This window comes from Elgaria multicarinata, chromosome 2 (assembly GCF_023053635.1).
Source record: "Elgaria multicarinata webbii isolate HBS135686 ecotype San Diego chromosome 2, rElgMul1.1.pri, whole genome shotgun sequence".
Taxonomy (NCBI): domain Eukaryota; kingdom Metazoa; phylum Chordata; class Lepidosauria; order Squamata; family Anguidae; genus Elgaria; species Elgaria multicarinata.
The window spans coordinates 82,725,367-82,752,243 of NC_086172.1; the positions used below are offsets into that span (position 1 = coordinate 82,725,367).

At 45.0% G+C, this 26,877-nt stretch overlaps 1 protein-coding gene across 1 annotated transcript in view; it reads right to left on the bottom strand.

The window, feature by feature from the left end:
- LOC134392585 (acyl-CoA (8-3)-desaturase-like) overlaps positions 1 to 20,251 on the bottom strand; it is a 34,159-nt gene extending 13,908 nt beyond the window's left edge. The window contains exons 1-5 of the mRNA XM_063117025.1: positions 19,948 to 20,251; positions 12,567 to 12,677; positions 11,208 to 11,405; positions 9,330 to 9,431; positions 1,497 to 1,625 (exon numbers count right to left, since the gene is read on the bottom strand). Coding sequence (XP_062973095.1) covers positions 1,497 to 1,625; positions 9,330 to 9,431; positions 11,208 to 11,405; positions 12,567 to 12,677; positions 19,948 to 20,169 — 762 coding nt within the window. The 5' untranslated portion in view covers positions 20,170 to 20,251. The remainder of the gene's footprint in view (positions 1 to 1,496; positions 1,626 to 9,329; positions 9,432 to 11,207; positions 11,406 to 12,566; positions 12,678 to 19,947) is intronic.
- Between the last annotated feature and the right edge of the window lie 6,626 nt (positions 20,252 to 26,877).

Here is a 26,877-nt window from a genome sequence, read left to right on the forward strand (position 1 = left end):
TCCTGAGGGAATCAGTCTTACAAAGTTTTAGAGGAATAGGTGCAAGAAATCTTGTGCAAGAGCAGTTTTTAAAGTTTGGGGGCTCAAAAAAAAAAAAAAGGATACACTTTCCCTCCTATGTTTTTGTGGGCAATTAATATGAAAATAACAGAGGTGGTCATAGTTAAGAAACCTAAAAAATTCAGAAGGCAAGGTGCAAGTTATTTATTTATTTATTTATTTGTCTGTACAAATTTTGGACAGGAGAAGTGATTCACTTCCCCTTACCCCACTTTAAGGCAATTTGTATTAAAATTGCATACATAATGGAGATGTCCCTGGGCAAGAATCCTGAAAAATTTCAGAAGGACAGGTGCAAGGGCTATTGAATTATGATGAATGAAAAACTATTTTAGACTTTTCGTTTGGTTTGTGTTCGATTGCCACCAAAGTCATAGAAAGCACAATAGGACAGAGGCAGATGGTGGAGCATTCAGTGGTAGAGGCAGAAGCACTTGAACATCCAACATTTTACAAGCAAGCACTCAATGCTATACCACCCTAGGTCACACAGATAGCACCAAAACTCATTAAACACTCCTGCTCCTGGGGGAGAGAACTAGCAAAAAGCACTGGACACTGCATCAGTCCTGAGATATATTACTTCAAAATTCTTTCCCCAAAGCACTGGGTTGGAGAACTCAGGTAAAACCAGCCACTGTGATTAGGAGCTAGAGCTGCCAGTCACAAATGTCACCCTTCCTTCTCTCCACCTTGGGGAAAAGTGTATCAACTTTTGGAGACACTCTGGCCCTTTCTACACCTAAGGATTATCCCAGGAAAATGGAGGGATTGACCCTGCCTGCTCCAGGGAACCCCTGTGTGTTATTTGGATGCACATGGGTGATCTGGAGATGATCCTGGGGGGAAAGGCAGGTGTAGAAATGGCCTCTGTGTCCCACCAGAGTCAAATTGCTCACAAATCTTCAGGAGTATCTAGGTATGGATTTAGTCACCTTTGAAGCTCCACTTTGATTCAGATCTCTCCCAAATCTGTCCGAATCAGCCCAATTTGGCATCCAAAGCAGACCTCCTAATATCAAGTACCAATATAAACATTAGTTATTGTAAGGAAGACAGGAGCTCAGCTTTTTAGTCACAGTTCTCCTCTACTGCCAGGTTAAGTGTTTCAGAAAAAAAGGCATGTCCCAGCAGGCTCTGGTGCACCTGGAATGAAAACCCATGTGCGCTTGTCTAGGAGGAGACAGATATTTTAGTGAGTCTTGTGAGCAGGAAATGTGCCCTCTTTAGACAAAAGGAAAGTCAAATATTATGTAATAAGGAACTAACCCAAACAGTCCATCAAAGGAGTTGGAAAGCTCTGTGGGCCTTCATTCCCAGGTTGGTCATAAAGGGTATGGAGTCTTTTAACTAACACAGTTTTTGTCTGTGGAGTCTTTGAACTAACACAGCTTCACTCTGGGTCTGAATCTGTTCCAAACCTTCTATTTACTCACCTGTATAGAAAGTGCCTTTCCTAGGCTGAACAGGACCGGGTGCATGCTGAGATCAGGGTCTTTGCGGAAGCAGTTGGGTTTGGCGTGATGCTGGTTATGCATACGATTCCACACAGACGGTGGTCCACCCTTTATATATAATGAAACAGACACACACACACACACACATTATTCATGGGTAGAGCAATATCCTGTTCTCATTCCCAATGCATGAAGAATACAGCATCTAAGGGTTAAACTATACACTACATTAAATATGTAGCATGTAGCTGATCCTATTTTTAAAATTTTTTACTTTAGTGTGGGGGTGAGAATTCTATTTTGGGGGTGAAATCTCAATATACTTTTCTGGTTCTGCCTTGGCAGATTTAATTCTATTCCCCTCCACCCACTGATGTTGCCTGGATCTCTAGCAGATTTTTTTTTAACAATGGCAATTTGCGCAAATTGGATCTTTTTTGGGGGGAGGAATATCTAAATTCAATGAACAAAAAACCTACGGTTTATAAAACAACGTTAAGGCCGTACACTTTCCCACCAAGCACCAAAAAGCGGAGAAATTGGGAGTTAAGGCTCGCCAGCCTTAACGCCACATCCTCCCTAAGGAGGCAGAAAGTACCAGTGAAATTCTCATTCTGCCAAAGCAGATAAACCATGAGGACAGGATGGAGAATAGGATATGCAGAGGTGACTGTGGGGTTGTGGAAAACTGATGACGAACAACTTAGAGCCACCTACTTCTTTTTTTGTATAGAGCAGCCCTTCCCCAACCTGGTGCCCTCCAAAGGTGTTGGACTGCAACGATCTATCATTGCAAGTCAGTATGTCCCATGGTCAGGAATGCTGGGACAGCAGGATGGGGAACGTAGGGCGGCGCCTCCAGGCAAGCCCACCCCCACCCCACCCCGCTTACCTGCTCTGTCATCGTTGGGCCCGGGCTTGAACTGAGCGCCCTGGTGCACCTGGAAGCAAGGCCACACTTGCAGCCTTGCTTCTGGGTGGACCCAGGGGCTCAATTCAAGTCAGGGCCAGCCGATGACAGAGCAGGTAAGAACACACACCCCACACACACCTGGCCCCTTACCTGGACCTGCTGCCACCGCTGCACAAAGTGTGGCAGCTCCAGCCAACCCCCCTCCTGCCTGGCCCCTTACCTGGAGCTGCCACTGCACAAACTGTTGCGGTGGCAGCTCCAGGCAAGCCCACCCCAGCCCACCCCACTTACCTTCTCTGTCATGGCCTGACCCGTGCTTGAATCAAGCCCCTGAGTCCAACCAGAAGCAAGGCTGCAGGTGCGGACTTGCTTCCGGGTGGACCAGGGCACTCGATTCAAGCCGGGGCCCAGCGACTACGGAGCAGGTAAGTGGAGTGGGCTGGGGTGGGGGCTTGCCTGGAGCCGTTGCTGCAGTTTGCACAGCAGCGGCAGCGGGTCCAGGTAAGGGCCCAGGCAGGAGGGGGGTGCTTACCTGCTCCGTCGTCCCCGGGCCCAGGCTTGAATTGAGTTTCCTGATGGACCAGGGTGCTCAGTTCAAGCCCGGGCCCAGTGATGATGGAACACGTAAGTGGGTTGGGGCTTACCTGGCAGCAGGGCCAGGCAGGAGGGGGTGGGGTTTCTTACCTGCTCCGTCGTCGCAGTCCAACACCTTTGGAGGGCACCAGGTTGGGGAAGGGCTGCTCTAAACAAAAAAAGAAGTAGGTGGCTCTAAGTTGTTCATCATCAGTTTTCCACAACCCCACAGTCACCTCTGCATATCCTATTCTCCATCCTGTCCTCATGGTTTATCTGCTTTGGCAGAATGAGAATTTCACTGGTACTTTCTGCCTCCTTAGGGAGGATGTGGCGTTAAGGCTGGCGAGCCTTAACTCCCAATTTCCCCGCTTTTTGGTGCTTGGTGGGAAAGTGTACGGCCTTAACGTTGTTTTATAAACCGTAGGTTTTTTGTTCATTGAATTTCATGGCTTTTTGTAAAGGATGACGAAAGCCCTGCCCTCTTTTAAATGCGGTCACTGTAGTATGGCTCCTGCAGCTTTCACTGTTGTGATGAAAAGGAGATTTCACCAGGTTCTCCATATATACAAATGACACCTGGTGAAATTCCCTTTTCATCACAACAGTGCAAGCTGAATGAATCCATGGGTACATAAATCCTACAATCCTATGCAAGGTTAGACATAAAATCCTACAATCCTATGCATATACCCACGGATTCATAGCCCCACTGACATCGGAGTCACCAGCCCCACCATGTGACCATATGCAAAGGAGTACAGGGCTCCTGCATCTTTTACAGTTGCATAGAAAAGGGAATTTCAGCAGGTGTCACTTGTATTCATGCAGCACCTGGTGAAATTCCCTCTTCATCACAGCAGTGAAAGCTGCAGGAGCTGTACTAGAGTGACTCCATTTAAAAGAGGGCAAGGCTCCTGCAGCTTTCACTGTTGTGATGAAGAGGAAATTTCACCAGGTCCTCCATATATACAAATGATATCTGCTGAAATTTATATTTATAAATATAACTGTAAAAAATTTATATTTTTTACTTGATTAACATTAAAGAATGCACAATGCACCATTGTGCATTCTTTAATGTTAATTAAGTAAAAAATATATTTTTCTCCTGCACCTTTAACTGGTGTGATGAAGAGGGAACTTCACCAGGTTCCCCTCTGCTGAAATTCCCTTTTCTATGCAACTGTTAAAGATACAGGAGCCCTGTGCTCCTTTTCATATGGTCACAGGGGCAGGGGGCTGGTGACTCCAATGTCGGTGGGGCTATGAATCTGTGGGTACATAAATCCTACAATCCTATGCAAGGTTAGACATAAAATCCTACAATCCTATGCATATACGCACGGATTCATCATAGACCCACTGACATCGGAGTCACCAGCCCCCCCTTGTGACCATATGCAAAGGAGGACAGGGCTCCTGTATCTTTAACAGTTGCATAGAACATGGAATTTCACCAGTTGTCATTTGTATGCATGCACCTCCTGGTGAAATTCTCTCTTCATCACAACATTTAAAGCTGCAGGAGCCCTGCCCTCTTGACCAGACACAAAAGAGGCAAGGCTCCTGTGACTTTAAATGTTGTGATGAATCCGAGGTGGATTCCTACATTAAGAAGTGGGATGGACTAGATGCCCTCGTAGGCCCCCTTTTCAACTCTGCTACTCTATGATTCTATGAACATGGGCAGAGTGCATTGCCTGTGGCTGATGGGAGTCAAACATGCAACGATAACTGGAGGGAGGAAGTTCTCCCTAACTGCCAGCTAAATTCCTGCATTAAGAAGGGGATTGGATTCTTTAATGTTTATATACTGCAATACCAAGCCTGTCACACATACAAACATATCTTATTTCTGGGTGAGGTTAAATGCTGGCTCTGTGAAGGATCTGTGGCATGTACCCTGACTGACAGAACTGCAAAGGGCAGTAGAAGGGTGTTTTATTTATTATTTATTTATTTATTTATTGCATTTTTATACCGCCTAATAGCCGAAGCTCTCTGGGAGGTTCACTGGGCAGTTACCTGCCCTAGTGCTACAGAGACCATCATACAGGGACCAGAATATGGTAACAGATGCATATCAGTCTGCACAGGAGCATGCCATTTCCCACTATAATGGATTCAAATGGACTGGGAACAATAAACTAGAAAACAAAATATAGAAACTCCAAAGTAACTCATCCTTTTAAGCTTTTGCAATGTCCATTTGTTTTTCTACCTAGGCAATTCAGTGTTGGATAATATTAGTGCCACACTATTATAATTTTTGGGGTGATGCACTTGTGGACACTTCATATTGTCCTTAAAGTTTCATACTGTCCATGTTGTCCTTTGTCCTGAAAACCAATTTTTTTTTTAAAGGGGGGGGGCATTACTGTCCTTGAGACACTGCTTAACAACTTGCTGCATGTTCTCTATGGCATGTGCTCACCCAGCTGGAAAACATGCCTGCAGGAAATAGGTTCCCTCTGGGCCTTTAAGAGTTTAATACACTACTGAATGGACTTCAGATTTCAGAATAAGGCATGATAAAGAAAAGTTCTAGTGCTAGTGTCCATCTGGGGTAGCCAAGCGGGTGCACTTCAGCAGATTTGGACTACAACTCACATAAACTCCAGCCAGCAGGGTCAGGGATTATGGGAACTGCAGTCCAAAACATCTGGAAGGAACCAGGTTGCCTAACCTCAGGAGGAGAATCTGGGAGGGAGGGGTGTTACACACTATGGAGTGATGATGATGACAGAGTCATTTTTTCTCCTAGAAGTCTCCTAAATTATTCAGCCTTTCAGGTGACTTTAAGAGACTACTGAACTAAGATTTGCATGGGTAAGTGCAAGCTTGTCTACTTTCCGAATGCCCTGAGCTTGACACTGCAGTCCATAAAACACTTTGAGTGAAATAATTTTAAATATTAAATAAGCTTGCATTAAGATTTCAGATTGTCAAAATAACCATTTATGAAAGATTAAGAAAGAGTATGCAAACGCATACAACTTTACCCTACCCTGTGCCTGTTTGCATTCTCTTCCCCTCCTTATTGTTTTATTATGATTTTATTAGAATGTAAGCCTATGCGGCAGGTTCTTGCTATTTACTGTTTTACTCTGTACAGCACCATGTACATTGATGGTGCTATATAAATAATAATAATAATAATAACAACAACAACAACAACAACAACAACTTTTATAATCTATGGGTTCCCCCCCTCCCCGTGGTGAATAATTAGATACACACTGATTTAGACTGGCATATGAATGAATAATAAGCACCCTTATGCGTCAACTATTAAAAATTCCATTAGATAGTTTTATTCTATGCCACTTCTTAACCTAAGGTATAAAGCATTTTAAAAACTTCAATCAAGTAATAGTTTTTTTGGCCACAGTTCAGTTTTTTTGGCCGCCGCCGGGGGTCCATCCCTCCACAAACACCCAAGTGGCCCTGGCAGCGGCGGCAGATCAGGGTAGGCCGGGCCACGCTGCCCCGCGCCGCTGGGGTTTGGGGCCTACTCTGGCCCCACCGCCACTGCCTCCGGCGGGGTCAGGGAAGGCCTACCCTGATCTGCTGCTGCTGCTGCCGCCACCGCCCCCCACCCCCACCCCCACCGCCCCACCCCGCATGCGCCGGGGGAGAGCAGGGGCTTACCTTACCTTCTTCCTCGTGGCTGGTCTGGCGGGAAATGTACTTCCCTGCCGGAAAAGGAAGTGACGTCACTTCCGGCAGGGAAGTACATTTCCCGCCAGACCAGCCACGAGGAAGAAGGTAAGGTAAGCCCCTGCTCTCCTCTCTCCTCCCTCCCCCGCCCAAGTCGGCTGCAAACCCGGGGTTCAACTGAGCGCCCGGCTTGCTTTCGGGTGGAGCCGGGCGCTCACTTGAAACCCGGGCTTGCAGCCGGGAAGCGCCGTGCCGCTGGTGTGTGTGTGTCTGTGTGTGTGTGTGTGTGTGTGTGTGTGTGTGTGTGTGTGATTGATTCCCTAGCCTCCGGCCGCTGACGCGGTTGGCAGCAGCGGAGGCTAGGGAATCAACCACACACACACACACACACTCACACACACACACCAGCGGCGTGGTTCTTCCCTGCCCTCGCTGCCGCCGCAGTTAAAGTGGCGGCGAGGCTAGGGAAGGTCCCCCCGCACCCCCACCCCAGCGACGCGGGCCCCCCTCTCCTCCCCCCCTCCGCCCAAGTCGGCTACACAAGGTGAAACCGGGAGGTGGGGGGTGACTTCCCCCCCGATTCCCCCCCCACTACGCCTGGGCCCGCTGCTGCATGAATGCAGCAGCGGCTCCAGGCAAGCTCCCCTCACCCACTTACCTGACCCGTCGGGGATGAGCGCCGGCTGCGCTCTCCCTGCTTCTCCGTTTCCCTCTGGGGATTCTGAAGCTCACGCGCATGCGTGAGCTTATCAGATTCCCCATTGAGAAACATGGGATTTTAAAAAATTAATTAAAAATTGATGCAACGGTCTTTTTAAAAAAGAAAGGCCATTCCATCAATCAGATGGATAGGGGAATTTAATCCTGATTATGGATTCCTCCGGGAGGCTTCCCCTTTTGCGCTACAACTGCGCAAAAAAAAAGTCACCACCCCCGGAAGAAACAAAGCAGATTGCGACAGATATGCTTTCCCCTGTTTTTTCAACTTTAAACTCCCACCCAGACCTCAATATTTCAGGAATCTCCCTGAAACGCGCAGGGAATGTAAAGCCAGCATTTCTTTCTGGCAGTACCCGCGTTTCAGAAAGATTCCTGAAATATTTTTCATTTTAGACTGCTAGGTTTACCACCCCCCTAGTAATAGCAAATAACATTGTGGAATCTTCAGATTACTGACGGGCCTTAACACAGCAGCCACTACCGTGGCTGCTGTAATTTGTACAAATGGTCTTGTAATTTTTTAAAAATATATATTTTTATTGCTGATCCTGTGCAAATGGGTATGAATGCAACTCCACCTGTCTGCTGTTGTAGCATCACAGAGGCATACTCCCCTCTTGTATATATCTTTGTGAGTTTCATCCTCTCTTCACACTGTTTAGCCAAGGAGAGCCATATTTTGTACTTGTCAAAGTACACTTTTGCTCAGCTATGACTCTGTCGATATGGGAACAAATTACGCAGCTCTACCACTCTGAACCCGAATACCTCTCTGTTGTCTCTGTGGGTAGGTTTACCACCTGCAATGATGTTTTACTCTTAAGTACCTGGCAATATTCCAACCTGGTTGATCAGAATTCACAGTGCAATGCTAAAGATATGTTTTTGAGTGAAACAGCGAATGCTCCTTTGTTTCATTCTGGTGGTGTTTATTATTTATTTATTTATTTATTTATTGCATTTATTAACAGGAATGTGTCATCGCCCTCATTCAATGTGTGCAATTTCACAAGAACCCATATCCCAAGGCTCCAGCCAAAGACAAAACAGGAGCTTCTGAAGAACTAATCAGTAAGGCAGAGTGGCTGGGAAAGTGGAGGATGCCTCCCTGATCTCTAGCTCATAAACACACGTCACCAGATCACATTACATACACTCAAGAAATGGCAACTCAAACCAGTTTAAATAAAGGAGCATAGCATAACAAAAGTTGTATAGGTATAGCTGCATTGTGGCCCTTTCTACACCTAAGGATTATCCCAGGAAAATGGAGGGATCATCCCTGTCTGCTCCCGGGACCCCCTGTGTGTCATTTGGATGCACAGGGATGATCCCGGGGGGAAAGGCAGGTGTAGAAAGGGGCTGTGTTTAAAACCCAAATGATGGGATGGCCTTTTGAGAATGCATGGGGAGAAGCTGTATATCTTTGGTGAAGAGGAGCCAAAAGAGAACACACTGAGATGCTCCTGGGAGAATGCACAATTGTGACACTGGCTTTTGTGAGCAATCATGTCAGTGTAGGTACCCAGAATATTCTCCAGTAATGAACCCATACTAAACTAGGGAACTTGACACATTCCCCTTCTTCCCAAAGCAAAAGAGCTGTCATAACCCTTCAAATGAGGCTCATAGGCTACTGCTGGGGTAGTGGAATGTAGTAATTAAGAAAGCAAATTGCTCAAATCTTACCACAGCCATTAAGTTAGGAAGATGGCCTTAGGACAGCCATTCTTCCCCCAACCCAGCCTTTCCTATGATCTGTAGTGAGATGCTACGAATGCTGACCTACCTTACAGAGCTGCTGTAAAGATGGATGAGATCCTGTATTTGAAGCCCCTTGAATGGTTGAAATGTGTTATAGAAATATATTGTCATAATCACCACGACCACCACACCAGACAAGTCCTAGAAACGACCCTGCTCCCCCAGTAATATACTCTTACCTTAAGCAGTGCCAAACACAGGAATTGACAAAATCGATTCCATTTGGGCTTCTTAAAGACAGAAAGGTGTCCAAGATCATGCTGAAAAAATCCATACTGGATCTGGAGGGCAAAAAGCAAGGCAAGAATAACTTCTTGTTCTTTGTAAAGTGCCACGCACCCTGAAAGTGCTATATTATTGTTATTACTATTTCTGCACTGGAAGAAGGACAGGGGAGTGCAAAACACTAGTTCTCCTTGATATCACAGGAGCTTTCAATACCATTGAGGGAGAAAGGGCAGTTAACAGGGAAAAAACCCCTCAGTCATGCAAAACCGTTGCTAACAACATACTGGCTACCAAATCGTGCCCATCCCTAGTTAAGTCAGTATGGCCACCACATGTTAACCATTGCTGGATTTGGGACTGAAAGACCCAGGAAAAGTGTGGGTGCATGGAGGGTAAGTTGTAAGCAAGCACAATTGTGACATTGCACAACATCATGACTGATCACGGGGCATGTGAGATAAGGCATCGGCCTTAGCTTCCAATTTCCTGGCTTTGTGAAGTTTGGACCAAGGTGAGAAAGTCGTATATTGTGGTCTTTTAAACCAGCAGGTATTTTTTTTTTATGATTGAGTATAGAAGACATCCTACTCTATGAGCCTGTTTGGACAACATGCTAAACCATGGTCAGGCCACTAACCCTTTTGCAGCAAATGGTTAGTGTGCATGTTTAAAACTGTGGTTATGTAGCCGTCATGGTTAGGAATGGTTGATACAACATGCTAAGTCATGGATCACATGTCATAATGCTTAGCTCAAAATGTTTGACCACCTTGGCTTAGTATGTCATTTGAACAGGGTCCATCTCTCTTTTTCTTAGCAGAGTCAGGAGAGGTGGTGGAAGTGATGGGGCTGGATGAGTGCCAAGAGATGGAGCACAGTCCAAAGGTACTGTTGATGGGTAGCTCTTCTGTACATTTAGCCTGTTTTAGAAAAAGTTGCTAAAGGATTAGCTTTGCTGTGTGGGGATGCTCATTGACTTAGCTCTGACCTGCTTCTTTTGGAAGTTTGAGTTTGTAAGTTTCTAATATTTGGAGTTCTATAGGAGGTTAGTTTAGTAACAAGTTCTCATGAGATTTATTTTGCTTATAACAAAAAAGCATTTTATTCCTAATTGAAAAAATGTTTAGTATGTTTATTTATTATTTATTTATTTGTTGCATTTATATCCCACCTTTTTTCCTCCAAGGAACACATAGTCCTCCTCCTCTCCATTTTTATTCTCACAACAACAACCCTGTGAGGTAGGTTGGGCTGAGAGTAACTGGCCCAAAGTCACCCAGTGAGTTAGCTAAGTGGGGACTAGACTATCCCGACTCCCAGTCCAACACTTTAGCCACTACACTACACTGGCTCTCTTAATATGTTAATAAGAAAACATTGGTTGTGCTTAAAATAATTTGTTTGGTTAAACGTTTTAATGTTTTAAAATGGTTTAGTTTTTCAGAAGAAAGAAATGTTGTTTTCTAAAATTGTCAGGCTTAAATTTGGGGATTTCTGAGAACAGTGGGCAGCATCCACTTTGACACTGCCACTCACATAAAATACATTGTGTTAGCATAAATAATATCAAATGCAACACTGATAGAGTTTGCTGGCACAGTATCAGGTTTCCCCCAGAAAACCTGTTGTGTCAGCAAACACTACTGGTGTTGTGCTAGCGATCACTGAAACCAGTGCAACATTATTTATGCTAGTGGTAGTGCTGAATAGGATACTGCCGAGTTTCTCTCCTGCTTGTATGCTGCATTTAATGCCTTTCCCTTTGGGTTTCTGGTGGAACTGAAGAAGACTCTACAAAGCTGCTATACCATGTGACACAAATACATTACCTGTGCAGCGGTGAACATAGCTATCCCAATAAGGAAGGGCACCCAGGATTTTCCAAAGTACCAGATAGTGAGCCAGGTTGCAATGTCTAGCAGGAAAGCATGCAGAAACATGAAGGCGAAGAAGGCATGTCTTGGCTTCAGGAGTCCCATCTGCTTCACCGTTGTGCGCAGCTCATGAAAATCATTTATCAGCATTTCCTGTGAGAAGTAACGAGAGTTAAGCTCTCTCACCTTTGGCTTAATGGGATTCAAACTTCCTCTGGAATGATTATGGTTTCTTTTTCCAGAGGGATCATAATAGCAAGGAAGACACCCAGCCAGCAAGGAGACTTGGAGACCAAAAAGTCTCATTTTTCTCAATGTCCAACCAGGCAGATGTGAAGAAGATTCCCTTCACTGCCTCCTACCCACCGTTAGTTCAATGATGCAAACAGAGAAACCGTGAGTGGGAATCTCTCCATCAAAGTGGCAGACTTAATACTACTACTACTACTACTACTACTACTAATAATAATAATAAATTTATTTGTTACCCGCCTCTCCCTCCGGATCGAGGCAGGGCACAACGCATGGATTGAATGCGTGACTATGAATAGCTATATTCCAATCACTTGAAATACTGAGATTCTGGAGCATCATGAAAATCTCATGACTTCCAAGAGTTTGTTTGTTCTATGCATTAATAATCTATGAGTTCCAATTGCTTAAAACATTGAGACTGAGGTTATATGGGCCACAAAGGGATGTGTGCACCCAGGTTTGTCTGTGTCAGCTGGGAACAGTGGCGCAGTTAGAACATATGCTAAGAGTGCAAACCTAATTGGATGGATTGCCACTCAATAGACATAGGGTTCTGAGACTGGAACCCTCTGTCTGTCCTATGCCAGGAGCCAGGCATGGCAGAAGGAGGGCAGAAGTTCTTCCTTTTTGTGACATTTTTGGCTAGTTGAGCCTCTCAGCTCATCTAGCTGATCAACTTTGCTGTGAGTGGGATGGGTGATGGAGAGGATTGTGCAGATTCTGACCTCTCCTCCTTCCCCTCCTCTTCCTTCCCCACCTACTTACTATCCTACCCCCCCCTTTTCCTCTCTACAACCTCTTCCAACCTTTCTGTTGCAACTTTAGAAGGGGCGCTTTCTGCAGCAGCTGAGAGGGTGTGTGTGAGGTAATGATACAATCTCAGATTCTCCCCCATGAGAGGGGGGATCCACCCTGTTCTATAGTTCCTGGAATGCTCCTTCAGGGACCATAGAATTGTACTGTAAGAGTGATAGAGACTGTGCCTGCATAGTAGTGTATTTTCCCTATACATACCAGATCAATCTCTTTAAAAGAAAAGCAGCTGTGGAGAAAACTCACATTTTTGGTAGGCTCACAGCTGGGCTGATCAGGCGCCAGCTCCCCAATTAGCAGCGAACTCATGTATTTCCTCACTAGGTCCTTATCTTTGTGGAAAGCTGTGAAGGCATCCTAAGAAACACACAAAGAAAGAAGTTGTGGAAGGGAGATGGCCACTGTGCTGAAATGGCGGACCTGGTAGTCAGGGGAGTTTGGCAACAGATGAAAAAGACTCATTTCTAAGACATAGCTCCCTTCTTTGTGGGCTGATATAAATGGTGGCGTAATGGTCTCAGTGAAGCACACATGTGTGTAATTTTGGAACTACAGAGTTTCTTGAGCAACTTGGATTGTCAGTCAGAAGAGAGGAGGTGGAAGGAGAGCAATTGGAAAAGGGAAGGAGATTTGACCTGGAGATTGGAAGGGGAGGCAACAGGATGTCATGTGGTCAGTATGAGAGGAGGGGAGGAGGAGGGAGGACAGGGAATTATTGTGGAAGTCCAAGAGAAATGAGAATGAAGGAAACTTGAATGGGTGATGGAGAGGCTTTAAGCAAAGAGAAAGTTGTGGAGGATTTTGCTTTACAGATGTGTGGCTCTGGGCAACTCCCTCTTGGACATATATGAACAAAAAAGAAACCTTTTTTGACTGGGACTATCAAGCAGTGATGTATATTTCAGGTCCTTAATATGAGTGTCTATGAAGTCAAATGATTCACACATTAAGACCAGTATATAAAGCATTGATCTGCTGGTTGTTCTGCTAGTATTTATTGTTAATTATCTGCCTTAACTGATAAAAGTCATTAAATAAATGCTTTAAATAAACAAATATAAAATGTCTTTAGTTGGAACATTAGCAAACCTGAGGGGTTGGTTTGTTGTAAATTATAGCTTGCCATTGGGTCAAAGGTGGCAGTGATGTGATCTCTTCTTAAAAAACAAACAAATAAACACCTATCATGGACTGGGCAATTTGAACAACTATCATCAGTATCAAATCTGCTATTTCTGGGCAAGGTATTAGAGGGTTTAGAGTTGTTTGAATTCCTGTCTGTTTTCCAGACTGGTTTTGGGACTGAAACTGCCTGGTGGATGACCTATGTACAAACCTATTTATTTTCCTGGATCTCAGGGCATTTCTACATTAGGCTTTTATTTTGCACCTTTACCAGGGCTACTGCTCCTGGATTCTTTGCAGGATTAAGATTGGCTCCTTTATACATGCTTTTTTGCAGCATTTTTCTTTCTCTTCCTTTCTATATATTTCATTAAATAGCCACTAGATGGTTCTATGGTATAGCAGAATTGTGCAATCACACAGAATTTAATGACATCATTCAGAATATGCCAGATTTCCTGTTTAAGAAAAAAAAAAGCCTCACTAATAGCCCTAAAGAATGAAAACATAAAGGATCTGCAAACAAATGTGACTGAGCAATTATGAGTGCACAATAAAAGCTTTTCTCAGCGGCTTTTGACAGGGCTGTCAAAGGTAACCTCCCCCACAATTACACTGGACATTTCTTATGAATATAGGTAGTTGTGGGGGAATTCATTGACATTCGTAAGGTGTAGTGAGAAATTTGACATTCAGGAAGGTGATGCAGAAGTTACTGTTGTTTATAAACTGGTGTTCACAATGTACTGTTGTTTACAAAAAATCTCTTTCTTTTTTAATTTAAAAAGGCAAGCTCTGTGGTCAGCACAACTTTGGGGCTAGTAATGTCCCAGAGAATGATGTGATATAATGACATGGTAACCTAGCCAGGGACATTGTATGAAAATAAAGATGGCAGCCCTCATGGGCCAGTGTGTGTATGGTACCATTTTGGCTACTTTAGTACTGGTATTTGGAAAATTGTTCTGTCAGAACACAATTTATCCCAAATCTAGTTTTAGAGCACATAGATTAGGAAATTTCTAGGACATGTCCAGATATTCTGCTGAGGCACATTTCTGTATGGGGCATCAACCTCATGTCCACATTCTCAGAAGCAACTGAATGTGAAAACTCAGGGGTGGGATAAGACATGTTTTGGCTGGAAACCAATCAAGGAGGGATTAAGAGATACCAGGAGCAATCCTATGCCCCTAGACAGTGCCTTGGAGGGGGGCATAGGATTGTTTGGTTTGCTATGAGCTCATAGACAACACTACGGTGACCAATCGTCCGGATTTGGCCGGACATGACAGGAAATTGGGGGGGGAACACCGTCCGGCCGGAAATGGCCTCCCCCCCCCCTTTTGCCAGGGAAAAAAGGCTCCCCAAGTTTCTATCGGGGCCTCTCCTTGGTCGTCGTCACCATGGCGACGAAGGAGAGGCCCCAACAGAAGCCGGGGGAGCCTTAACACGCGGCGCTGGGGCCTTCTATCGATTGGAGCGTCCCCTCCATGGAGGAGACGCTCCAATCGATAGAAGGCCCCAGTGCCGCGTGTTTCCCAAATGCGGAAACACACGGCTTTAAGACCCGCCCACCTCGGGTCTCTCCGATGGGCGGGTCTTAAAGCCGGGTGTTTCCGCGTTTGGGAAACATGCGGCGCTGGGGGCCTTCTATCGATTGGAGCGTCCCCTCCATAGAGACGCCGGCGTCTCCATGGAGGAGACGCTCCAATCGATTGAAGGCCCCAGCGCCATGTGTTTCCCAAATGCGGAAACACCCGGCTTTAAGACCCGCCCACCTCGGGTCGCGTGTTTCCGTGTTTGGGAAACACGCGGCGCTGGGGCCTTCTATCGATTGGAGCGTCCCCTCCATAGAGATGCCAGCGTCTCCATGGAGGAGACGCTCCAATCGATTGAAGGCCCCAGCGCCCCGTGTTTCCCAAACGCGGAAACACCCGGCTTTAAGACCCGCCCACCTCGGGTCTCTCCGATGACGTCGACATCATCGGAGAGACCCGGATGGAACAGGGGGGCGGGTCTTAAAGCCGGGTGTTTCCGCGTTTGGGAAACACGCGGCGCTGGGGCCTTCTATCGATTGGAGCGTCCCCTCCATAGAGACGCCGGCGTCTCTATGGAGGGGACGCTCCAATCGATAGAAGGCCCCAGCGCTGCGTGTTCCAAAACGCGGAAACACGCGGCTTTAAGACCCGCCCACCTCGGGTCTCTCCGATGATGCCGACGAAGGAGAGGAAGGGCAGGTGAGTGTGGGTCTGTGGGAGAGCATTGCACTATCTAATTAATTTTTTAAAGGAGAGGAAGGGCAGGTGGGTGTGGGTCTGTGGGAGAGCATTGAACTATCTAATTAATTTTTTAAAGGAGAGGAAGGGCAGGTGGGTGTGGGTCTGTGGGAGAGCATTGCACTAATCTAATTATTTTTTTAAAGGAGAGGAAGGGCAGGTGGGTGTGGGTCTGTGGGAGAACATTGCACTAATCTAATTATTTTTTTAAAGGAGAGGAAGGGCAGGTGGGTGTGGGTCTGTGGGAGAGCATTGCACTAATCTAATTAATTTTTTAAAGGATCGGAAGGGCAGGTGGGTGTGGGTCTGTGGGAGAGCACTGCACTAATCTAATTAATTTTTTTAAGGAGGGGAAGGGCAGGTGGGTGTGGGTCTGTGGGAGAGCATTGCACTAATCTAATTAATTTTTTAAAGGATCGGAAGGGCAGGTGGGTGTGGGTCTGTGGGAGAGCACTGCACTAATCTAATTAATTTTTTTAAGGAGGGGAAGGGCAGGTGGGTGTGGGTCTGTGGGAGAGCATTGCACTAATCTAATTAATTTTTTTAAGGATCGGAAGGGCAGGTGGGTGTGGGTCTGTGGGAGAGCACTGCACTAATCTAATTAATTTTTTTAAGGAGGGGAAGGGCAGGTGGGTGTGGGTCTGTGGGAGAGCATTGCACTAATCTAATTAATTTTTTTAAGGAGGGGAAGGGCAGGTGGGTGTGGGTCTGTGGGAGAGCACTGCACTAATCTAATTAATTTTTTTAAGGAGGGGAAGGGCAGGTGGGTGTGGGTCTGTGGGAGAGCATTGCACTAATCTAATTAATTTTTTTAAGGAGGGGAAGGGCAGGTGGGTGTGGGTCTGTGGGAGAGCATTGCACTAATCTAATTAATTTTTTTAAGGAAGGGAAGGGCAGGTGGGTGTGGGTCTGTGGGAGAGCATTGCACTAATCTAATTAATTTTTAAAAGGAGAGGAATGGCAGGTGGGTGGGTGTCTGTGGGAGAGCATTGAACTAATTAATGCGCATGATAATAATAATGCATATAAAAATGTAATAAATAAATAAATGTGACCGAGGCCACACACCCTTGGGGGCCGGACATGTTGAGTTGGCTCCGCCTTGGGGGTGGGCATGTTGGGGTGGCCACGCCTCCTGAGGGCGGCCATTTTGTCCTCCTTTTTGGTTTCCAAAATATGGTCACCCTAGACAACACCCCTTGCTAGGAGCCAGGAAACTGTGCTCCCTGCCCCTCTCATCCCCCCCGCAACCAGAGCAGAGTGAACCTGCAGTGGCTGCCTCTCTGCGTTCACTAAACTGTGTGTAGGGAGGGTGAAAAGAGGGCAGTCCCATGGCAGAGTGGGGAGAAAACCATGGAAACTAGTTTAGACAACTTCCTAAGCACTGCCAATCTCCCCCCTCCCACCCCAAAGCTCCCAAATAGACAGACAAGACTGGCTATCTAGCAAAAAAAGCAGGGATGGACACTCGTACGCTTATGAGTACCCAGGGCGTAGCCCTTACGATTGCGCCCACCTGCAGTCAAAAGTAACCCAGTTGAAGTTTAGTTATTGCTCAGAAAGCAAGTCTCTAGCTGTTAAATTTAACTAAATAGCATTTAAAGGTCTCTGTACCCCTCCATTTAAGTTAAACCTTTAGTTAGAGCTTATTTTTCGCCACGAACTGTGTTTGTGGGGAACCAGCTCAAAGTTGTTTTTAAATGTACGTTGTATTTGTGAGTTATCTGTTTTACATTTTTATGGTTTTAAATTTTGTATATCAATTTTTAATGTTTTAATCTTTTGTAAGCCGCACAGAGAGCTTCAGCTATTTCGTGGTATAGAAAGAATGATAATGATATTTATGGGATAATTTAGCTGTCCATTAATAGTAATCCCAAATCTGCCAGCTACATCAGGCTGTCTCACTTTGCCTAATGTTAGGTAGAGCCATGAATAGCTCGCTGGTGTCTGGTACAAGAACTTCTGTGATCTGCAGTAATGATACTGGAGACAAGACACAGCGGTTGGTGTGTGGTTGAAGTTGCATTCTTATCAGTAATGTTTGCAGGCTTGAGGCTCTATGGGTGGAAGAGCTAAAAACTAATTAGGAAGTTGCCCCATTCACAGGTGACATACAGAAAAATATCACAAATCTGCAAACATGCATGCCCACACTAAGCCCTAAAACAAGTTCAGACAATATTTGATGGGCAACACCCACCCCTTGCTAGATAATGCTAGCTTAGTTTTCTCTTCATATGCTTTGAAATTGAATGTGTTCAAGTTTGTTTCATGTTATCTGAATGCTTGTTCTTTAATTCCCTAATTGGTTGAGCCTGATTGCAGAAATGGCTTTGTAGTGGAAATGTTGATGGCTTGTGAAACTAATGAATGAGGAGTCATATTCTTCAAACAGCCCAACATGCAACTTCTACCTTCAGTGTCTGTGACAGTTATTGCTGATGAAATCATAACCAATTATGCAGAACATCTATTTATTTGAATATTAATCCGCACATCACTGAATTATTCAACATCTATCAGTTCCAAGAGAACACAGAAAGTTATCATGGTGTTATAACTGATGTACTTCTGTACTGCTATAATGCAGCTGTAAAGCAGCCTTCAATACCCTCCAGATGTTTTGGACCAAATCTCCCATCATTCCTGATTTTTGGCTGGGGCTGATGGGAGCTGCAGTCCATAACAAAGGTGCCAGGTTGGGGAACCATGTTTTTAACTAACATCAGGAAAAAGAGAGAGAGAGAGAGAGAGAGAGAGAGAGAGAGAGAGAGAGAGAGAGAGAGAGAGAGAGAGAGAGAGCTTACAATCCTTGCTTACAATCCATATCTTAACAATGGTACAGACAATAAACAGAGAGGAAGGAGAAATGAGAAAGGAAATACTTGAAATTTATATGAATGGGTTTAGAAATAGCCTACCTCATACAGCCCAGTTTTATGCATGTTTACTTAAGTTCCACAACATTCAATGGAGTATTCTGCCAAATACATGGCATGGCACTGCAAAAAGAACCTTTGATTGTGTACTGAATTCTTTTCTCTTCAAATATTGGTATTTCTCCCTCCCTGGTTCTGTGCTCTGAGCATTTCCTCACATAGGATACTGTTTTATAGCCACTCATCTGCAGGAAGTAAACTCTACTGAACTCAGTGGGTCTTTCTTCTGAGTAGGATTGTACTGTTAGTGTCACAAGACAGATGAAAAGTCCAAACAAAATACAAAACTATCTTACTTTTTAAAATGTCAGTTATAAGCAGGAGCCCTGAAAAGTCATAGGCTAAAGTTACTTAAGATGCTTTTGCCTGAGAAGAAACCCTCAAGTCCACTTTTCGGGAAAAATGAGGTGACAACTCTGTTTCTGAGTAAATACACTTGGGTTAAATCTTAATGCAAAGGGTTGCAAACCCTGCAAGTCAATGGAATTTAAGCAGTCAATGTTCTCCAACCGGGTATTGATTCATTCCCATAATTGAAATTGGGGTTGCAGACTATTGTTTCAATCATCCATGCCCAAATACAGCCAAAATTCCTCTCTCTACAAAGTGCTGCTTCTTGAATGGGCTTTTCTGTCCCTTCAGGTCCTTCTTCCCTTGTTTTATTTAGTGACCATATGAAAAGGAAGACAGGGCTCTTTTATCTTTAACAGCAGTATAGAAAAGGTAATTTCAGCAGGTGCCATTTGTATGCATGCAGCATCTGGTGAAATTCCCCCTTTATCACAATGGTTAAAGTTGCAGGAGCCCTGCCCTCTTTTGTATCAGGTCAAGAGGGCAGGGCTCCTGAAGCTTTAACTGTTGTGATGAAGAGGGAATTTCACCAGGTGCTGCATGCATACAAATGGCACCTGCTGAAATTCCCCTTTCTATACAACTGTTACAGATACAGGAGCCCTGTCCTCTTTTTAATATGGTCACCTTATCTTAATAATCTACTCAACCATTATAGAAAAACATCCAGTGGACACACAATGCATGACCATATGAAGCTGCCTAATACCAGGTCAGGTATTAATCCATTTAGCCTTGCTCGGTCTACTTTGCCTGGCAGTAGTTCCCCTGGGTACTAGATAGGGGTCTTTTTAAAGTCAGTTAACCAGCATCCTTGGAAATAACTGTAGTGCCAGGGAGTGAACTTAGGACCTTTTGCATGCAAGACTCATGCTTTGCCCCAGGTTATGGTCCTTCCCAACTTCTCTAGCTCCCACAATAAGACCTTACCGTAGCATCTTGCCCTGAATAGTGGGTGATGACGCGAGTTCCCCCAGGGTGCCGCCAAAAGAAGTGGGTGATATCGTAGACTTTCCTGTTGATGACCAGCCATCTCTCTTGCTTGGAGTTTTCCTTGCCCGAATGGAGTCCGACTTCCTCCCAGGTGAATTGCTGTGCAGGATCTGAACTAGGTTCTAGCTTTCCTACACTGGTGCCTAACTGTGGAGGCATTCTTACTGACGGATGAACACCTAAGATTGGATTTTCTAAGTAACCAGTCCACTGTCACTCTGTACAGTGGAAGGCTGGAGCAACAGTGCCTTTCCATTCTGCTTCATGTGCTAAATACCTTTATATACACCTATTGCGGGAGCCCACATAATCTGCTGCAGCACCCTGTTGCTCCAGGCATTCTCTTTAAATCTGCCTCCTACTTCTTGCCTCTCCTTCATTTCCACTCAGACAGTGTAAGAGTCACCTTTTCATCATTTCTACTCATGAATCTTCTTACCAGAGGTAGACATGCACAGTATGAACTGGATCTTTCAAATGAATACATCAGTTTATAAAATCATTCATTGTGCAAGAGCCCTTGCTCTGTTCCAACAGATACTTGATTTTCAGCAATATTATTATTATTATTATTATTATTATTATTATTATTATTATTATTTATATAGCACCATCGATGTACATGGTACAATATCATCATCATTGTTACTTCTGTGCTGTTTCAGCCTTGCATGCACGAGGTCCTGGGTTCAGTTTCTGGCATCTACAGCTAAGGATGCTGGACATCAGGAAAAACTTCCTGACTGTTAGAGCAGTATGACAATGGAACCAGTTACCTAGGGAGGTTGTGGGCTCTCCCACACTAGAGGCCTTCAAGAGGCAGCTGGACAAGCATCTGTCAGGGATGCTTTAGGGTGGATTCCTGCATTAAGCCCCCCAGGGGGTTGGACTCAATGGCCTTATAGGCCCCTTCCAACTCTACTATTCTATGATTCTAGGAGAACCATCCTGGCTGCCTTCTCCAAGGACAGGAAATAGATCTTGGGAAGGGGGTAACTGTGGGTGGTGAGGGGAGGAGACTGGCCACACTTGTAAACAGAATACTGGTCTAGAATCTAGACTAGATGGACTTGGCTTTTATCCAGAAAAGCACTTTGACATTCTTCTCCTCTGGCAATCTGCTATACAGTTCATCTTTCTCTAAGCATTAGCCAGTTAACCCTGCTGAGCAAATTTCAAAACAGAATTTCAAAACAGAAATTCTGAAGTATTCCTGTAAGAGTATTACCATATTAGGAAGGAATTAAATTACATATAGATAGATAGGTAGATAGATATAAAAACCCTTCGGGCATTTTGGTTGACGAACATCTGAAATATGTTCAAGGAAGTCAATAATATTTCAGATGAGGTTTTTAACATCGCTCTGCAGAAATCAAATGCTCACTCTAAGCATTAGATGCACCTTCTGTGGCATGTGCCTCTCTCATTAGTTCTGATGCCAAGCTGAGGGGAGAGCTGCCACTGACAGCTCTATCCTCAATCTTGGCATCAAAACAAATAGGAGCTGCATGCAATGCTGAAGTTTACAAGCTTAGGGCTTGTAACCTTCAGCTTTGTGTGCAGCACCCATTCATTTGGTGCTGGGATTGAGGGGAGAGCTGTTGCTGACAGCTCTAGCCTCAGTCTCCACATCAAAGCAAATGCTGCCTCCTTCTTGCTCCGGCAACAGTGCTTCTTTTGCAGTGGACATTGCCAGAGAAACAAGCAGTGGCAGAGGCATCCCATTTTCTGTCAGGGATGGGATCAATGCACCACACTCTTCTTGCTCTAGCGATGACAACTGCAGCAAGAACAGGCAGGTGGATCTCCTCCACTGACAGGGGAGGCGATCTGTCCGCCGGTTCTTGCCATGGTGCGTCACCGCCGCCTCCTCTGGTGGGGCCATAGCAACAGGGAAGGGGGCAGCTATAGCAATGCTACCCCCTTCCTTGTCTCTATGGCCCCACTGGGGAAGGAGGCATTGTGGAACGCCTGCTCCCCCATTTGTTGCTATCTGAGGGTGGAGATAGATGCTGTCCGGAGAGTCTCTCCTGACAGCATCCCCGCATCCTCGGCATAGCAAAAAATCATGAATGCAGGGCAGGATGCAGAAGAATGCACTCACTCCTCCTGCGGCCCCACCCTCATTTGCTGCAAAGTGCTGGGGACAGGGAACAGCAGCAGGAGTTTCTAGCATCTCCTGTCCCCAGCACTTTGTGGTAAACAAGGAGGGTGTTGCAGGAAGGAGGGTCCTGTGCTTTGATGTTACACACAGGAGACATCCTTTGCCTCCTGCCCTGCAAACCATTTGGAGATCAGCTTGAGGTAGGATTTCCAGACATCCCAGAAAACTGGGGATGTCCTGATTCCCAGGAGATCCTGAAATGTCCTGACTGTCTGGGCAAGAATACCAGATTCCCAGTCTGGCTGGCTGATTTCTAAAATGGTGCCTTCTAGGGTGAGACTTCCCGGTGAGATCTCATGCGATTGTATGTGCGCCAAAATGACCCCAGCTGGTTGCATCTGTGCAGAAGCAGCAGTGGGGCAAGGCGGCAACAGTGGCACTCACCAGGCAGCGGGAGACCAGAGGGCTGGAGAACAGCAGAACCTGTGAGGCGAGAGAGAAGGCCACAAGAGGCAGCATGAAAGAAGTCGAGAGATGGCGAGGCGAGAGAGAAAGAGATGAGGCAGTGGCGTGAGAGAAGGTGTGAGAAAGCGAGGCAACAGAGAAGGAAAGAGGCTGCTTCGAAGAGGCAGCAAACAAGGTGAGGTGGCAGCAGGCAAGGCAGCGGTGGGTGAGGAGGTGGCATCAAAGGAGGAGGCGGAGGCATGAAGAAGGTATGGTGGTGGCAGCTGGGCAGTGGGATCACTTGCTCCCTTCCTGGCTCAGTTGCGGCGCAGCTGGCCCGGCACCAGCTTGGATCTCTCCAAGCTTCCTCCCTCCCTCCTTCCTCCCGGCTGGGCCCTACAGCTGTGGCGGAGAGGGGAAAGTGCTTGGGAGCAGGTCTGTGCTGCTGCCGGGTGTGTCCTGTTGGGTCTGTGAGGGCTGGATGTGTTGCACTTTGTTTTGATTGATAATCATGTTTGGGCTAAAAATGAGTGATTGTCTAGATCAGGATGGGAAACTTTTCTGTTGAATGGTTCCTGGAGGTAATCTGTCTGGGTGAGTGAGGTCATGGCCAAAATGGATAGGATCACCCTCTTTGCTCTTTTTCTGTTCCCTTTCTCTCTCCCTGACCAACTCTTATTATTCTGTGATTCTAATTTTAGTACTGTTCGAACCACTTAAATCTTACTTACTTTCTCCTGAGTTCAGAATAGCAGAGCATCTGTCATTGTTTTCTGCCAATTGTCTTTGATCAATTATCATTTTTTCAAAGGATGTGTTAGATCTCTCCATTAAACTTAGATGGGCAGTATCTGGAAAAAGTCATCTCTGCTGTTCTGGTGTGCCCTGACACAGAGCCCTCAGCTATTTTAGCCTGCACTACTGCAGACTCTTCGAACTATTTTGGCTACTCTTGCAGATTCTCCAACTGTTCTGTCCTGCCCTATCACAGACCCTGTGACTATTCTTCCCTGTCCTAAGACAGTAGTGTTGGAAGTGCCAGGTTAATAAAGGTTATTTTATTAATGTTTATGCATTCTGAATTATGGCAAATGACTTATGTATTTAAATGCAAAAATAAATAAATAAATAAATAAATAAATAAATAAATAAATTTTTAAAAATTATCCCGGTTTTGAGGATTCAGAATATAGAAACCCTAGCCCTCAAGGGGATGGAAGGAACTCCTTTCATCCCCTCAATCTGATATCCAGATGGATTGCAGGGGGGGGGGCGCAAGGGACATGCATGTCTCTGGGTATACATGGGGCACCATGATTGGTGCTGCCCCACCATGGATGGCATGTGCCTGTCCTGATTGTGGCACCCCACCAAGGGATGGCATGATCCCCAAGCACTTCCTGGGACAGGATTATTTCCCATGCCTATAGAGCCCCATGGGCCAAAAGCGGCAGATAACACAATAGTCAATGGGGGTCTATTTAAGCAACTGTTGCTTAAATAGTCCACTGTTGACTAATGTGTCATCTGAACCGAGTTGGAATATGGTTATACCAAGAGCTTTTCTACACAAGGCTGTTAATTAGGATGACCATATGAAAAGGAGGACAGGGTTCCTGTGTCTTTAACAGTTGAATAATAAAGTGAATTTCAGCAGATGTCATTTGTATGCATATTGCACCTGGTGGAATTCCCTCTCCGTCACAACAGTTAAAGCTGCAGGGGCCCTGCCCTCTTGACCAGATACAAAAGAGGGCACTGCTCCTGTATCTTTAACTGTTGTGATGAAGAGAGAATTTCACCAGGTGTAGCATGCATACAAATGACACTTGCTGAAATTCGCTTTATTATTCAACTGTTAAAGATGCAGGAACCCTGTCCTCCTTTTCATATGGTCACCCTATGTTAATCACTGTGGGCTTTACTAGGCCTACTTTAAAATCCGGTGGTGAGGAGGGGCCAGCCCATGCTAGAAGTAGCGCGGGCTGTTGCTCTTTCCACACATCAGATGCAATGGGGTAACATCGCGTCCTCCATTTTGTTCGAGCCTTAAAAGGCTGGGTGCACAGGAGCGCACCAGCGGCAAAGGTAGGGTTTTTTAAATTAAAAACAGGGAAAGTGCTCTGAAAGAGCAGAAGCAAAACTGGAGGATTATCATATGATCTAAAGAACCTGTAAATAGCCATGATAAGGAATCATGAGCACAGAATAAATGCCTCAGGTAGAAAACCTCCAAGTCCCGCTGATAAAGGCAAAGCAATGGCAAATCCGTTCCCAGACTTCAAATTGCATTTGATTGGATACAAGTAGTAACCTGTGATTCTCCACTCTGGGATTAGCATGCTTGGGAAAAAGATAGCAAATCCTCCTGAGAGTGTAAGTCTTGTAGCACATTTCTTATGCCTATGATGACTTCAGCCCAAAGGCTACTAGCAACCAACCCTTTTCTTGGGCCACCCATGTTCATTCCCTTGAAATGATTACACCCAACTTCTGTTGCCAGGATCACATTCCAGTTTTACTTGATTAATACTCTTATATTTGTCCTTTGGACCGTACATTTGGAACGTAAACAAAGCTTCATTGCATGCTTTGGCCACTTTTGACCACATTTGTAATATTGGTGACGGTGGTGTTATCAATCACCATTGCATGCAACCAAGCACCATGAGAGCATAATATACTGTGAGTTCTACTGTGCAACCCTCAGAAGTGAACTTGCATTCTTCAGTACAAGAGGTTGAAATGTGTGTTCTTCCATATGAAATTCTTACAACCTGCCCAGATTTCTTTTAGGGAGTGAGCCTTCTTTCATGAACTGCTGGATCATAGGAGGGGTATGAGACATTATGTGCTGCATAACATTTAATATCCAACACATACTGGTTCAAAATAAAGGCATTCACATGCTTGCAGATTATAAAACAGCAACTCCAGACTAGGGGTTTGCATTAGATTCAGCCAAATCCAGAACCAAATTGAACTGGACAGATTTGAGATATGTGTGAATCAAAGCAGGGCTCCTCTGAAGTGGATTCAATTTGAATTTGAACACTCCTGAGGATTTGGGGACACACATAGAGTGAATCTCAAGAAATTGATACATTTCTACCCAAGCTCTCTATATAAGGAATACACCAGGGTGAAAAGAGGAGGTAGGGAGAGGTCCGGGTATAGTTTTGAGACCAGCAGCTCTAGCTTCTAATCACAGTGAATGGATTCACCAGGGCTCTCCAATCCCAGTGCTTTTGTGGATGGATGTTGAAGTAATATATCATCACCAGTATTCAGTGACAAAAAAAATAAGAACCATGTTGGATCAGACCAAGAGTCCAACTAGTCCAGCTTTCTGTTCACACAGTGGCCACCCAGCTGCTGTGGAAAACCCACAAGCAGGACATGTTTACAACTGCACCCTCCCAACCATGTTTTCCAGCAGCTGATGTACATAGGCATACTGTCTCAGATAGTTGAGGTAATTTGTAGTCATCATTATATGTTTATTCTCCACGAATTTGTCTAATCCCCCTTTGAAGCCATCCAAATTAGTAGCTGTGAAGAAATGACATGTACATAATTCTTGTTGTTATGTAACATCTGCTTTGTGACAATTGCTTTGCATATTATTAGATGGGACCTGGATCAAGTGTAATTGATTCTAATTGGCCGGGAATTCTAGCTAAGTGGAAAAGAACGGTTGAGAAATGACAGTTAAGGAGTTGCCAGTTGCCAGTTAAGGATTTAGGCTGTCTTTACATTAAGGGGAAATTGTATTTATTTATTTATTACACTTATATACCGCCCCCATAGCCAGAGCTCTCTGGGCGGTTTACAGAAATTCTAAAATTCAGATAAAAACAAGTATACAAAATTTAAAATTTTAAAACAAAGAACATACACACATAAAGCATTAAAAATCGTTAAAAAAACCTAAACATGTGGGTGATTAAGATGTGCTGCCATATGCCTGGGCAAATAGGAAAGTCTTAACCTGGCACCGAAAAGATAGCAGCATTGGCGCCAGGCGAGCCTCGTCAGGGAGATCATTCCATAGTCTGGGGGCCACTACCGAAAAGGCCCTGTTCCTCGTTGCCACACTCTGATAATAATTTATTTATTAAATTTATATACCGCCCCATAGCCAAAGCTCTACCCAGGGTGTTTGTGCTTCTTGCTTTTCAGTGTGATTGTTATGGGCCGTGTTACACGAATGCAGAGGGGCAACCAATTGGTTTGAATTGAATACTTCCCCTCCATTCACTTCTGTTGACACAGCACCATCCAGTGTTGGAAGATTGTGCTTTTTCCTGGCTATT